Source organism: Lissotriton helveticus, chromosome 3_1 (genome assembly GCF_964261635.1).
Source record: "Lissotriton helveticus chromosome 3_1, aLisHel1.1, whole genome shotgun sequence".
Taxonomy (NCBI): domain Eukaryota; kingdom Metazoa; phylum Chordata; class Amphibia; order Caudata; family Salamandridae; genus Lissotriton; species Lissotriton helveticus.
The window spans coordinates 671,298,824-671,314,910 of record NC_136061.1 but is presented as its reverse complement, the minus strand read 5'-3'; the positions used below and the strand labels follow the sequence as shown (position 1 = coordinate 671,314,910).

The window sequence follows — 16,087 nt, the reverse complement described above, 5'->3', positions numbered from 1 at the left end:
ATGATAAAAAAAATTCCTAGTTACATATTGCTCAGAGTTATGTATGAGATCAGCTCAGGTAATGAGACCAGTCTCCTGCACTAATTACAGTTGGTTTGGTCAGAACAGTTAGTAAGGTCACCACTGAAGGTCCTTACAGTTAAGGTGTGGTTTGAGACCTGGGTCTGTAGTGTGCGGTGAACATTGTGAGCAAGGTGTTACAAAGTGGTTAGAGCTCTATGTTGAGTACAGTATGGTCAAAGCTCTAGATCAGCGGGTGGATCGCCAGACCATTTCTGGTGGATCGTATAAGAGCAATAAATAAAGATGCCTTAACATTGTGCATTTATCTTCTCACATTTGCTGTGCTTTAAAGACAGAGGTTAAATATCCGTCTGAGTCTTGGCTAAGTTGCAGCTTATTCTTTTAACATGGGGATTGGTGTTTATTTTTTTCTCAGACTGCAAAGTGAGAGGAGTTTTTTTTAAAACAAACTATGTGACACTTGCTGAAGTGCATGCTATGTGAAAGGAATGGAAGTAGAATGTCATTTATTTGTAACACACACCAACATGTATTACATATTTTAGTCTATATCAGCAGTTACAAAAGCCAAAATGAAGCACTTTTAAAAATAATTGATCGAAACATAGAGTTAAATGGAATCAAACCAAATCAAGACACTTTTACTGATGTGCGAATGATAAATATTCACTTAAACCTGATTTCCTCATGTTATTATTTGTGTGCTATATAGTTTTATCAACTGTATGTCTGTGCACATTTAGTGCCCATTTCAATTGAAAATATGACGGTGCTCTATCGCAAGATGCTTTAATAATATATACTTGTGGCCATGTGCTCCAAAATACACCACCAGCTACATCATACAGTCTTACCACTCACCTGCTGAATACATTTGGAAAACTGTTCCAGCATCACTGGTGCAAAAGTGTTAAACTATTTCCTTTTGCCCAGATTAAAAACAAACCCTTGCAAGCACTCCCAAGAAAGACTTCAGGTGCAGGTTCCAGTATTTTCTGCTGCTGTATTTCCTAATTCGCAAAGGCATTTCAACAGAGAATGCTCTCACTATATGTGATCATTAACAATTGTCACTTGTGTATGACTTTCACTCATAAATTGAGACATATGGATGTGGCCTAATGACCAGAGCTGCTGTCTTTGGCTCTGGAAACTAGGTTCACGTCCCAGCGTTGGCTGGGCAATTCACTTAATCTTGTGTGCTTAAAATAAAATGAATCTGACCATATGACATTTAATCTGGTGCTTATGTGAAGCGCTCCAATGCCCTTTGGCAGTGCTTGCGCTATATAAAACTGATCTATATATATACACCCCCACATTCTGATGCATTCAGGGGTTTTCAAATTTGCTAAAATCACTGGTAGCAGCATCAAGATTTCTCAGAAGTCTTTTGATTTTAGTGAGCAGATGCCACATTTCAGCACCCTACTGTGAAAAGTGTTCCAGTTTCAGTGTAGTTAGAAGTCTAGCACTTTATGGGCAGGTCAATATTTTGCCTACAGTCTGATAAAGTCATATCAAAGGGCATGGTCAAGGCTGTGGCATTTACAAGCCATTGCAGTTAGGGAGGAACACAAAAAAATGTAAAGAGTATATTGTTGCATATTGAAAGCATGTCTACTATAACTTTTAAAAGTGCCCCGGCCCTCCATGTATGTTAAAGCTAGCCGATCGCCAAACTCATAAAAATTGGGTCATGGTAATAAAAAAGTTTGGAAAGCACTGCTCTAGATGAGTTCATCCACCGTGCTTCCTGAACCCTGAGTGAGTATCTTTCAGTCTGTGCTTACAGTGCCCCTCTTGCATCCTACAGGTGTCTTTGGGTTACCTCACTGCCCAAGTGTAATTTCTACCGTCTGCGACTGGATCAGGAAGATATTGAACACTGCTGCATACACCAAGGAAGCACAAGAACAGTGAGTATATGGAGATAGTACCCCAAGTAGAGGGAAGTGATTGCACCCTTCAAAAATATAGCACAAAGTATGAAGATTGACCTGCGGGAATTCCAGGTGCAAAGCAGGGATTATTTGCAAAAACAATGAGCGCAAAACTGGGAATTCACCGGCAGCAGCAGATCGTACAAAGCAGGGAGAAAGCCTGGAGCAACAGATAATATGGATTATGTCCACCTGGACCAAATAGCAAAGAGCATGGAATGATCCTTGATGCAACGAGAACCTATAGCAAGGTGTTTATCTGAAGGAATAGAACTTATAGTAGGCTTCAACTGCTGCAAAAACAGATTATGGCATGTAACCATTCTGTAGAGAAAGTGTCGAGAGCCAGGGCATCATGGAGGACCAGACAAGGCAGTGAGTCTTGCAGAGTGCAAAGTAGATGTGCAGCTGAGTTAACAGTACATGGCAGGTATGTATCATGCAGGACTAGAGATCAAAGAGCATGGGTTGCGCCCTACAGGTCCAAAAAGAAAAGATCCGACTTTTACTCTTAAAGTACCAGACATGCAGACCAGGGCTCACTTACTACCTTCATAGAAGTTTCTGCACAGGTTTCAATGATGCCCCAGCATTACTGCAAGAATGAGGGCCAAGAGCTGGCTGTGCTGCTAAAGCATTTTCATGTTTCCTGACTGTAAATCGCTAAATAGTTTCTCTACAAGGCAGACAAGTACACCATCTGCTCTCGCTGTTGTAAAGATTTTGAGGTGAAACACACCAATGTCACCTCTCAAATTAGTTGATCGCTTTGTCTATAATCTGGACTGCTGTGTCTCACCGTTTGTCTGCCTTTAACTTAGAAGAGTCTAGGGGAGCCTGGAACATTCCAAGATTCTTGTTGCTCTAGTCTAGACTTGTCCTTGCACGGCTCATCTAAATGGACGCTTCTGAGTGGGGTACCTTAACAAGCATTAGCTGAGCCGTTAGGTCTCACCTTTGGGACCTGTTGACTTTGCCAATGTTTTTTTGGCCGATACTGAACAATACTGGGACAAAGGGAGAAGCACAAGTGTGAGAGAGCAACACAAGCATGGCATGGGGGGAGAAGCACATGAGGGAGACAGCTGGAAAACACATACAATCACATAGAGTGCTTAATCTAAAAGACAAACTAGTGGAAGGTATAAATGCCAACCACTCAAAGAGGCTATGCTTAATTGGGGAGACGAACACAACATTTACAAGATGCAGCATGGAAAGCCATTAAATGAGAAGCAAGCAAATTGGAGGGACAATAAAGCCAACCTATGATAAGCAAGTCAAACGTCCAGGTTAATCCCAAAATAGATCTTTTGCAACTAGACAACAGTGCTCTCTCGTAGGCTTGTCGTAACAAAAGGCTAGTTGGAACAACTTTCTTGAGGCGGCCCTTGCTGCTGCTACCAGTCACACAGCGTCCTCTAAGCCACCAACCCTGAAAGCAGCAACATTAGTCATGTAGGAAAGTGTGCACATGTCTCAGTAAAGGGGTAAATAGCACAGTTCACAATGACCCCTGGTCTCTGACTCTACATTGTGATAAAGATGCCCTTGGCTGTCCCTGCTATAGTGATGGGTTCTCTCCCTGGTATTATAAAGATCCAACTACATTTCTGTAATTGCTCATTAACTTTTTATTTTATTACCTGTAACTTAATTCTGCAGGCAACTTTAGATCTGATATTCCTATGCCCATAGTGAGACATTTTTCTCCATTTTGACTTCTCATGTCTTTGCAGTTAGCTTTCATCTAAAGAAAAGATTTAGGGGCAGAGTTAGAATCCCAAAAGAACATAGCACAAATCCGCTATTAAACTGTAAAGGTTTTAATGCAAGATGAACCTAACATTGGTGAGAACGGCGTTTCAAAATCACAACGGAGACCAAGGAAAGGCGCTCTTTATCAAGAAGAAAAAAAATGGAGGTAGTTCCACCAGGTTTCCCACTTATGTCAGACTATGGACAAATTGCTGCTAGTTTATTTACAGATCTTTAATGTCACACTTGAATAAGATCAGTCACACATCCAACATTTGGCATATGATGCTAATAGAAATTAAGTTGTATTGCCTGGACTGTCTGCGGAGAATGACTTCAAGAAGAGTTGTCTTTTTTGTAGTTTGTTGTAACAGATTCATCACGGACCTCACTCTTCGGGTGCCAAAGCTCATGGTGCATGTCTATTCTGATTAGGGCAGGCAGGCGCTGCTACACCAGTATCCGAGCTCAGAGCTGCATCTGATGCTTTCATGGGCACAGAGAAGTCAGATTTCTTTAAAGACTGTAGCAAGAAGGTCTCTGTGTGAGCTTCTGTTCTTGCACACTTTACAATAAAGTATGACTTCCCGTGACTGACAACGCTTACATCCGGATGAAATTATATTGTAGTGATAAACAACAGGTTTGCATTTTGTTGAAAGGATGCGGTCAGACTTCCTTTGAGTGCGCTTTTGCCAGTGGGCTGGAAATTGCCATCCTGCATTGTAAAAGCGATCTCAAAATCTGCTTCTTGGTAAATACATGTTCTTAGCATGTGTTGCTGTAGATACTCATGCTGTGCATTCTCCTGCCATCTAGTGTTGGGCTCAGACGTTTGCAGGTTGTTTTTCTTTCAAGAAGACTTTCTAGTCACAGGATGGACTGTGATTCCGCCCTCACTGGGCAATGCCCATGGGCATTAACTCCATGTTCAATCAATCAATTTGTAGATTTGTAGAGCGCTTCCTGACACCAGTGTGGGTATCCAAGCACTGATAGTGTCCAGTTGAATAGCCAGGTCTTGAGGGACTTTTGGATCTCTGGAAGAGATGGGGAGGTCCGTAGATGAAAGGGTAGTTTGTTCCATGTCTTCGCTAGAGATAGAGTGACCATTGCATCTGCTTCGTCGGATGCAGGGAGTGAGGGTTAGAGAAAGGGATGCGGAGCGGAGGTGTCTGGTGGGTTGATGGAAGTTGAGGTGGTGGTTCAACTAGGTGGATTCGCAGTTGTGTAGGTCAGTAGCTTGAACTGGCATCTTTTTTTGTATAAGGAGCCAGTGGAATTGCCTGAAGTAGGAGGTGATGTGGGTTTGTCTAGTGAAATCCAGGCTGATTCTGGCTGCAGCATTCTGTATGATTTTTAGTCAGAGAAGGTGAGCTGCAATCCCTGCATAGAGAGCCTTGCTGTAGTCCAGTCAGCTGGAGATGAGGGCCTGGGTGATGGCTCGTTTTGAACTTTGGGATAGCCATTTGAATGTCATACGAAGCATGCTGAGGATGAAGAGGCAGGAGAAGGAGATTGAGTTGACCTGAGTCATCATGGTTAGCTTGTTGTCCAGAATGATGCCTCTCTGTTCCTAGCGTGGTCAGTGGGACTAGGAGTAGGTCTGAGTTTTGAGGGCCAACAGGATGCGTCCCATGGGGAGCTTTTGTTGGAGGAGATAGGGTGGGTGGTCTTGAGGACATTGATCCATGTGTCTTTTGAGACTTTGCTCCTGCTGCAGTGGGAGGCGTTGGGCAGACTAGAGACAGAAGTCCATGAGCTGGTGATTTTGAAATGAACAAAGGAGTGGTTGGTCCATATGAGTTCTGTGGTGTGGCTGTACCTGATGCAGTCATTGGAGGTTAAGATGGGGTCTAGCATGTGGCCTGCGGTGTGCCTGGGGTTGTGGATGAGTTGGGTGAGTCCAATATTGTTTAAGCTATTGAGGAGGTTGGTAGTGTGGATGTCATTGTGGTTGTTGAGATGGAAGTTGAGGTCGCTGAGGAAAATATAGTTGTTCGAGTCTATGGTGAGGGGGGCGGTGAAGTGGCAGAAGACTGGACGTGAACGTGGAGGATGGTATGCAATGGTGCCCCTGATGGTGGTTTTGCTGTCTGTTTGGGATCGAAATTTGAGGTGTTCCGTGGAAGGGGTAATGCCGTCATTTGTGGTGATGCACTGCATGGATTCTTCTGTATGATGGCGATCCATCCTCCAGGCTTGTTGATGCGGTCGTGTGGGGGGTCTTGTATCTTTCGGGTATTATGATGGCAGTGTCGGGCACGGAAGTTTGGGTGGGCCAAGCCACAGTGAGAAAGAGTACATTGTGTGTGAAGTTGGAGAGAAGTTCTGAATCGTGGCGGTGTGTTTGCATAGTAAGTGTGTGTTGAGAAGGGCACATGCGAGTTGGTGTTTATAATCAGATGCTGTCTGTGTTGTGTTCGAGGTAGGGCTGGTGTGTGTGCAGTGGCAGATGAAGTGGTAGTAGGTGCAGGTGAAAGGTCCTAACATGGAGCCTGGGTCGGCGTGGTGCAAGTGTTTGTTGTGGCGTCCGAGGTCGAGGGAGTAGAGTTCGGCTATGGTGTATCTGCAGGGGGTGGGAGGGCCAGGATTCAGAACACTGGGCGCTGTCCAGATGTAGATGAGCTTGCTTACGGTGCACCCACTACATGGGTCACCTGTGCGGTCATGCGTTGGCCTGCATTAGGTAGGTCCTGGGGTGGGCGGTGCTTCTGTTGGTGGAAAGAACTGTGAACGGGAAAACCCAGGTGAGAACCCGGGCAGCTGTGGTGTGACTGGATAAGGCTGGAACAAGCAGAAACTGGAGGCCACAGACAAGTGGCCGGCTAGGTGCCCAGGTGCCAACTAGTGCGGTTGTGTTGCGCCCTGCATTAAGTTAGTCCTAGGTTGGGCGGGGCTTCTGTTGGCAGGAAGAACGGTGGGTAGGAAAACCCAGGCAGAGGTGATGTCACTGGATCAGGCTGGAACAAGCAGGAACCGGAGGGCACAGGCAAGTGGCAGGCTAGGGGCCCAGGTGACTACTAGTTTGGTTGCGCTGCGGCCTCCATTAAGTAGGTCCTGGGGTGGGAGGGCCTTCTGTTGGAATGAAGACTGGTGAGCGGGAAAACCTGGGTGAGAAAACACAAGCAGTGGTAGTGTCACTGGATCAGGCTGCAACAAACAGAAACTTGAGGCCACAGACAGGTGGCATACTAGGTGCCCAGACGCCTAAATTGTTAGATTGTTTTGTTATGACATTGAGTTTAATGTAAACGGATGGGGCTCCAAGACTCAATATGTTCTTCACGTTTATTCCGGCCTACAAAGTGAATTTCGACCCCCAGAGGTGGGGAAAACCTCTGTCGACAACGTTTTTCTGTCCATGACAGTTCCTGAGACCGAGGCCAACTAATTGAGTCTCCGAACCCCAGGGCACTCATGCTCTCCCCAGGGCACACTGGATACTGCACAGAGGTTAATGGAACAGATGGCCTTCCAGTACTGGCCCCGGTGCCATGCAACATACCTGTGGTGGGCCACGATAAGGTCTGTAATCTTTGCCTCTTCTCCAAACACGATGACACCTTGTATGACATTTGCCATGCCTTCTGTTCACAGAAAGCTCAATGGTACCGAATGGAGAGGCATTGGACTTGATAAAAAATGCACCAGTGGTCTGCCGACACGCCCAACATCTTCTGCAAACATGACCCCTTTGGCGATGAGGAAGGTGAGGCCGCCTGCCCTCCAGGAATCCTGTTGCATTAGCCAACTCCCAGCCCTCCAGGCTCCTCGCCAGAGGAAGAAGATGCCACGCGGCCTCCATGACTAGCGGCTTTCGAATGAAGACCTCTGCCAGGGTGTAAGTACGGTCGGCTCTCCCATCCACTCTGAGCCACCCAAGAGCCCTCATACTGAGAAAGAGAACTGCACCCGAGGAAGTCTGGTAATAAGCCTGACTCCCTTGGGTCAAGCCCAACAAAACACCACAGCCTGCATGGTCGCTGCTGCCTCTGAGGACACACTCCTCCAAGCGTGTGAAAATCTTTCGGCCTCCAAGCCCCAATGCCACGGTGAAGCCTCGCCTCCATTCGTAGCAAAAGGCCCCTTTGAAGCCGACACGTTATCCCTCGAAGACTTTGAGGCCATCGTCATCACCGAGAATAGCCTGGAAAACGTGCTCAGAGGATGAATACTTGCATCCTTCTCTGATGCCATATTTCGGAGTTTAAGCCCGGTTCAGCAGCCTGCTCTGTGATGGGAAGCACCTATTTGGGACTCAGGTTGATGAGTTGCTGGAGAAGATAAAGGGCACCGATATCATTAAATCAATAGGTGCCCTTCAAACCTCTGCTTCCAGAGGCTAATTTGGAATGCAGCAGCTTCGAGGAGGCATCAAGGACACCTCTCCTGATTCCAACATTCTTATCAGAGGCACCTGCAGGCGGGCAGGGGCTATACCAGAGATGCCTACTGGGGCAATAACAACAAAGGCAGGGGAGGGGTGACTTACGAAAAGGAGCCTCCACCTCTAAGCACTGACTTGCCACACTCACCCCACCCCGATCTCACATCACCTTTTGGGGGAGATTGCAGCATTTTCTCTCCCGCTGGGAGGAAATCGCATCAAATCAGTGGGTTCTGGTGGTGGTTCATGCATACTGCCTAGAACTTCTCACAGCCCCTCCCAACAGAGACACATATCCTCAGCAGAAAACATATCAGCCTTCTAAAGGGAGATGTCCAGGCGCTCTTCCATGAAGGAGCAATAGAACGAGTGCGCTCGTCTCCAAGAAGGACTGCTCCTTCATGCCAGTCTTAGACCTCAGGGCCTTTAATCGATACTTCCTGTGAGAACATTTCCATATGACTACCCTTCACGATGTCGTGCATCTGCATCAACAAGCCAATTACATGACAGTGCTAGTTATAAATGACGCCTATTTTCACATCCCACACACCGACACTACGTCCTCTTTATGGTAAGTGGCCATCAATACCAGTTCAAAGTGCTATTTTCAGGGTTATCACGAGCTCCAAGAGCTTTCACGAAGTGCCTAACTGTAGTAGCTGCTCATCTGAGTTGGAAGAGCATCCACATTTTCAACTTCCTCAACAATTCTCTAAGAGTGTAGGCAAGTAGCAAAATACCTAGCTCACACCGAAGCTGCAATCTCACTGCTTCACGGCCCGGAACTCACTATAAATACCACTAAGTCCCACCTTCAAGCCCTGAAAGTCTAACTCTTCCTGGGATCCATACTCGACGCAGTCTCGGCATAAGGTGTTGGCATCCAAGCATCTCTTTTTTTAGCCCACTCCTCAAATCACAGTCAGAACTGTCATGTGCCTCCTAGAAATGATGGCCTACTGCATCGCCATTGTACCTCTATGCCCAGCTTCACATGTACCCTTAGCAAGAATGCCTCTTGGCTCAATGGTCACAAATGGAGGATCACAGGAAAGATCTTGGTAAAGGCCAGCACCCATCTTTCTCTGCACGGGTGTAACAACAGCAATTTGTTGCAAGGCAGATCTTTCTCAGACCTTGTTCTGCACGTCACTATTATTCCAGATGCCTCTCACCAGCTAAAGGGCACAACTCGATCATATGACAATATAGGAGTGTGACTGCCCCCACCCTTCCTTCCCATCAGGGGTGGCACATCATTTGCCTCAAGCTTGGAGCCAAATGCCTCGAACTCAAAGCCTTCATTCATTTAAGTTATTGAGGGCAAGGCAGTCCTTATCAAGACAGACAACATGACCATTATGTATTACCTTCATAAGTAGGATGGCACACCCTTTATCTCAGCATTAACACAGGAAACCGGGCACTGGGTTCTCCACTGCTGCCTACACCTCCTGGTCAATGGACAACGACCAGGCAGATCTGCTCAGCTGGACACATCAACAAATCCATGAGAGGGAACTCCACCCACAAGTCCTACTCGAGTACTTTCAACGAATTCTGGGCACCCTGCAGATAGGCCTGTTTGCCACACCTGAACACACAAAATGCCTAAACTTTGCCTCTTTGCACTCAGTAGGTTTTTCGCCTTTCCCACTGCTTCCGTATGTTGTATGGAAGATGCAGCAAACACTTCTAACATTTATCCTTTTGGCTTCCTTGTGGGCCAGACAGCCCTGGTACTCAACACTTCTCAAGATGTCCATCAGCCCCATGAGAAACTCACCAAGCGGCCTGATCTCCTCACATGGACCTCAAGGCCAGATCAGACTCCAAGCCCCTAAGCGACTCAGTCTAGCGGTCTGGTGCCTGAGGTCTTTGAATTAGATTACGTGCATTTCCTGCTAGAATACAAGGAGATTCTACACAATTCCGCAGACCTACCACAAGGGCGTTCTATGCTGCAAAATGGAAGCGGTTCATCCACTATTCTATTTCCAATCACCTGGACCCTCTTAAACCTAGCGCCCAGGAAATAATTTGTTATCTTAGCCAACTACAAAGGTCAGGCCTCCACTCCACTTCTCTGTGGCTACATCTAGTTAGTATGGCTGCATAGATTGTATTGTATTGTATTGTAATTGCATTTATATGGCGCTTATTACCCCTGACGAGGCGTCAAAGCACTTTTTCGGCGAGTAGCACGCTACTCCGGGACCCTAGAGGATTAGTGTTGAATTAGTATAGCGAAACATGAAAGTACATTTTAAGTGGTGGATAGGTTAGTCAGTTATTTGCATTTGGAATGATAGCAGAAGGATAGAGGAGGACAAAGGTTTGTATTTATATAGCGCTTGTTGACGCACACTATTCAGGAAGCCTACAAAGGATTAGTGGTGAATTAATAGGGTGAAATGTGAAGTAATTTCAGTGGTGGATATTAGTCAGTTACTTGGAGTGAGAAGGATAGCGGAGGGATAAAAGGGGAAGAAAGATTTGCATTCATATAGCACTTGTTACCCCAGATGGGTGTTAAATCGTTTTCTGGTGAGTAGCACGCCACTCCGGAACCCATAAAGGATTACTGTTGAAAATTAGTATAGTAAAAAAAAAAATGAAGTAATTTGAGTAGTGGATGTGTTATTCAGTTATTTGGGTAGTATATTAGTATAGTTTAATATGGAATTTGAGAAGTGAACATGTTAGTCTGTTAATTTCGATTGAAAAGGATAGTGGAGGGATAAAAGAGTGAAAGGTTTTTTGGGTTTTTTTTTTAGGTCTTAGCAATTGGAGGAGGCTTTTGGATGGGTAAAAAGGAGTTTTGGAGGGGAGGACTCGGAGGAAAGAGTTTAGAGTTTAGAAAGGTTTGTTTTAGGGGATCGGTATAGTAAAAGAGGTGTCAGATGATACAAGGAGGGGTAGAGTAGGAGAGAGTCTAGAAAGGGTTATTTTGTCAATCATAGTAGTGGTATGGGGTTTGGGATAAATGAGAGAGTGGATGTAGAGGAAATATTGATAGATGTATAGGATGAGAGATAGTGCATTGGCATGAGTAGTAGAAGAAGTTTGAGATGAGTCAGAAGGTTGGGCTAGAAGATATATTGAGCGAAGTATAGGCTGAGAAATAGGGTAGTGCATTGGAAATGCTAAATTAGAAGAAAGTGATAAATATGTAGATCCATAATTACATTGAAAGTATATGTGTTGCAATAGTTACAAAGTGTGGTGGTGTGCAGTGTGCCGCAACTCGTCACCACGAGGTCGCCGCCGCGCAGACGAACCCGACTGCGTTCCCTCTCCCTACTTCTCGCTCCTATCCACGATCCACCTACTACCCTTGACTGGGTTGGAAATACACAGCCCTGATGAGTCACAGGGACCGCCCTCTTTGATGAAACATGTGTCGGCTGGCGTTGTAAAAGTTGAAGAGAATATCTACATAAAGCAAAAGTGTTGTTTTAACCACTTCACCGGTGTCAATCGTCCTTGTGATTTACTTTTGTGTTATCAAAACTGTTGATTATACGTGTGCCCAGTACTTGTTGTGCATTTGTATGGTGCCGAGGCCTTTCTCGCCTGGTTCCTTAAAGAGGTTTAGGGTTCTCCTCTATACTGGCAGCACCGTTTCATTTATTCACGATTCTATCCTTCACCACTGATTATATACTGCACTGCTTGAGAGCCCCAGTCCTGCTTACCTAAACCCACAGCTGACTGCATACGTGTGCAGTGTGTGTGTTGTGCGTTAGTGTTATTATGGTAGAAGGGAGAGGAGGATGTTTGTTGGACAACTGATGGAAGGTCTGTTAGGTGTAATTACAGCAGGGAGAGTGTGTCTGAATGGGATGTAGTTATGTATGGTGTTGATTGGTGTTGTGTTAGTGATGTGTATTGGTTAGTGGTATAGGATAGAGTTGTGTACTGTTTGTAGGTGATGGTGGATATGTGTGGTAGTTCGGATAGTAGGGTGTGTAGAGGTGGTTTGGTTTGTAGTGCAGGCTGGTGCATTCATCTGTGCATAGTGTTGTGCGTGGTGTACATTTGGTGTGTGTGTTGCTCTGTTTCTGGATGTGGATGGTGTGGGCTTGGTATTGCTAAATGAGAAAAATGGCAGCATTTCTGGCCCTAGTCCCCGACCAGTCTTGAACAGGATCAAACAGGCAACTGCCCTTGTCCTCTCTGCCCTTAACATGCTCAAACAGGCAACTGCCCTTGTCCTCTCTGCCTTTAACAGGCTCAAACAGGCAACTGCCCTTGTCCTCTCTGCTCTTAGCCTTGACGCCCGGGCTGAGACGCCCTAAGCCTGGCCTTTTTTATAGCCCTAGTAATCAGGTGACCCCTTCAGCCAATGGGAACCCTAGTCCTAACACTATCCAATCACAACACTAGCCCTAAAATCCAGGAACCAATAGGAGACCAGGACCTTACAGCCAATCTTAGCCCAAGTCCAAGCACCCAAACAGTTCAAAAAACCCCGATCTCTACGTCCAATAAAGGCCCTAGCCCTACCAGTAGTCCCAAAACAAGTCCATGCAAACAATGGCAGAGGTAGCCCTAGTCCTGACTTCCAATAGAAAGCCTAACCCTACTCTTAGTCCCACAACTGGTCCAACAACCAATCACACCAGAAGCCCTAATCGTTACTTCCAATTAAAGGTCTAACCCTAGCCCTAGTCCTACCCTACTCGCAACTACCAATAACATAGGAAGCCCTAGTCCCTACATCAATAGAAATCTTAACCCTAGCCCCAACCCTACAATGATTCAATCACAGACCCAGAAACCAATCAGAACCCTCAAATACCCAACCAATGAGGACATTAACCCTAATCCAATAGAAACACCAGATACAACCACCAATCAGTGTAGACATATACCAACCTCTGACAAGGTTTGCTGGCCAGGGAGTTGGCAGCTGCTTCTCCTGTTCAGAATCTCCTAGGAGACAGACAGGCTCATTCCACACTTTGGACTTCAGCAGGTAAGGGCCTCACTAACTTGAAATCTAACAATATTGTTTGAATAAAACGTTACTCCCCCAGCTGGCCAAAAAATGAAGTGCACAGGCCCTATTAAAACACAGTTTAAACAGCTCACAGAAGCAGCCTCCGATGTACAAAAAAATCCCTGTTGCTGCGGGGGAGACAGGGGGGCTGGTTTCACTGGCTTGTGAACACAAAATGGTGGCTGAGAGAGCACTGTTTTAACATGCAGGTTTTAGCTCAGAGCAAAGGAGAAATTTGGAGGGAAAACAGAATTGTCACCAAGGAATGAGAGGGACAAACTACAGAGGTTGGACTGCAAATCCCACAATTCAACACACTAAATAGAGGCAATCATGGACAGGGAAACCCACACATTTAAAACACAACACAGGTGATAAAATATGCAATTACAGGCAGGCTAAAACTAAAAATTTTAACTGTAACAACCACAGACATAGACAGTAAACACAGAAAGTGAAAATCGTTTTTTTAGACAACTTTTTGTCTTGGGAAGAAACAGCACTAGTCTGTCTCCTTACCACTTCCTGGACTCTGCTCACTGCAATCTGGGCCACAGGTAGGCTGCAACTCACAAGATGGAGGAGAATGATTTGAGGTGCACCCAGCAAGGCCTTAAGGGGCCTGGGCAGGTGTGAGAGGAGGGTTCAGTCTTGCCTGGTAGCTGAATAGCCAATGGTCCGCTGGCCTGGGGGTGGGGGCTGGGCAGCTGCTTCTCCTGTTTAAAATCTCCTAGGAGACAGACAGGCTCAATCCACACTTTGGACTTCAGCAGGTAAGGGCCTCACTAACTTGAAGTATAGCAATACTGTTTGAATAAAACTTTACTCCCCCTGCTGGCCAAAAAACGAAGTGCACAGGCCCTAGTAAAACACAGTTTAAACAGCTCACAGAAGCACCCTCTGATGTAGAAAAAATCCCTGTTGCTGGGGGATGGGGGGGGGGGGAGGCACGGGGGGGTGGTTTTACGGGCTTATGAACACAAAATGCTGGCTGGGAGGGCACTGTTTTAATATACAGGTCTTATCACAGAGCAAAGGAGAAATTTGGAGGGAAAACAGAATTGTCACCAAGGAATGAGAGGGACAAACTACAGCGGTTGGACTGCAAATCCCACAATTCAACACACTAAATAGAGGCAATCATGGGCAGGGAAAACCACAAATTTAAAACCCAACACAGGTGATAAAATATGCAATTACAGGCATGCTAAAACTACAATTTTTAACTGTAACAACCACAGGCATAGACCGTAAACACAGAAAGTGAAAGTCGTTTTTAAACAACGTTTTGCCTTGGGAGGAGACAGCACTAGTCTGTCTCCTTACCACTTGAGGGTCTCAAGGCGCTGAACTTCTACCTCATTTGCACCCCAGTCCCCAAAGCCTTTATGGAAGGCCTTAAGAGGATCATCCTCTGACAGTCATCACTGTCCCCACTTGGACCCTCAATGTGCTTGCCAGGCGCAGGGGTCTCCCACCTTTAAAACCTTGCATTATTGCCTCTTACAATTCCTTACCTGGAAATTAGCTTTCCTCATAGCTATGACCTCCCTCATATGCATCAGTGAATTGCAGGCCCTTCATTTGGGTCTGTAGGGACACACCCTAACTCAGAATCAATCCAAAGATCCTCCCCAAAGTGGTTACCCCTTTCCACCTCAACTAAATGATAGAGCTGCCAGTCTTTTTCCCTTAGACTTGGTAGCGGAGAGAGCTCTTGGTAGCTTAGATGTTAAATATGCTCTTGTGTATTACCCAATAGAAGTGAGTGCCTTTTTGTTTTCCCGATTACAAAAAATAAAAAGTAGCACAAATGAACTTTTAAAAGTAAAATACAATTTAAATTGCCATTCAAATAGAGAAATGCTGCTGGCGTCGGGAAGCAACGCGGAGTGGGTGGTTGGAGGGGAAAACAGCACACAAGGGAAAGCAACATTGGGCAGGAGAAAGGTAAACGAGAGAGAGAGAGCTACACAGGCCAAGGGGAGTGAAAGAAGCGCACATGGGAGAAGCACATGGGTGAGGGCAACAAAGAGCACTGGGGGGGGCACATGGATAATAGCAAACAGCACTGAGCACGAGGAGAGAGAAGCTCACAAGAAGACACCTGGAAAACACACGCACTCTCACAGAGTGCTTAAGCCAAAAGAATTAAATAGGTCCATAAAAGTGAGCAGTTGAAGAATACAAGTAAAGAGGCTATACTTCAGGGAAGGGACCAACTCAGGATAGACAAGGCAAGCCCTCAAATAACAAGCAAGCAAATGAAAGTGACAATAAATCCAATCAATGGTAAGCAATGGGTGTGCTCTAAACGCATAAGTTCTAAAAAGCAGACCTATTGTCATTTTACCAAGATGAGAGCTAAGCTTTCTGGTAGGCTCAACCTAAGCATCATGCATTGCTGAATCTGTCTTCCTAAATGTGGGGAGTTCCAGCCTGACCTCAAGTTTCTAAGCTCCAGTAGGTTGCCCTGAGTGCAGTGCTTAATTTGAGCCGTTAGTTTCCGGTGCTCAACACCGGCACTTAATTGTCAGCACAGGCACCTATGACAGTCTGCATATGGTGGCACTGTCAGTCAAATTTAGAGATAAGGACAACAGCTGTTTATTTATTCAACACACAATAAAAAAATGACTAAAACCTACCACCCAGGGCATTTTTATAGCTCTGGGGGCCTAGAATTCTCACGCTTTTAAGAGTGTGATGATTAGTAGTGTGTTGGTGCTGTCATAGGCAGCGCGGGCAAAGGCAACGCGTGGCGCAAGCTGCAGTGGCCTCCTCATGAGGGCCCTGGCACTTATTTCTTTACAAATTAAGTAATGGTGCTAGTGAGGCCGCTTTGTGGACAAGCATTAACAATACATTGGAAATCACCTTGTAGCTATAGTGCTGAATTTTAGAATACATGCTCCACTCAGATCTTGCTAGTTCCTGCAGCTGTACATGCTACAAAGGAAAGAA

The 16,087-nt window shown here is 45.7% G+C and overlaps 1 protein-coding gene across 1 annotated transcript in view; it reads left to right on the top strand.

The window, feature by feature from the left end:
* The window catches only part of PPT1 (palmitoyl-protein thioesterase 1), a 148,625-nt gene that overhangs the window by 64,990 nt on the left and 67,548 nt on the right, over positions 1 to 16,087 (top strand). Inside the window, exon 5 of the mRNA XM_078680800.1 lies at positions 1,841 to 1,943. Coding sequence (XP_078536926.1) covers positions 1,841 to 1,943 — 103 coding nt within the window. The remainder of the gene's footprint in view (positions 1 to 1,840; positions 1,944 to 16,087) is intronic.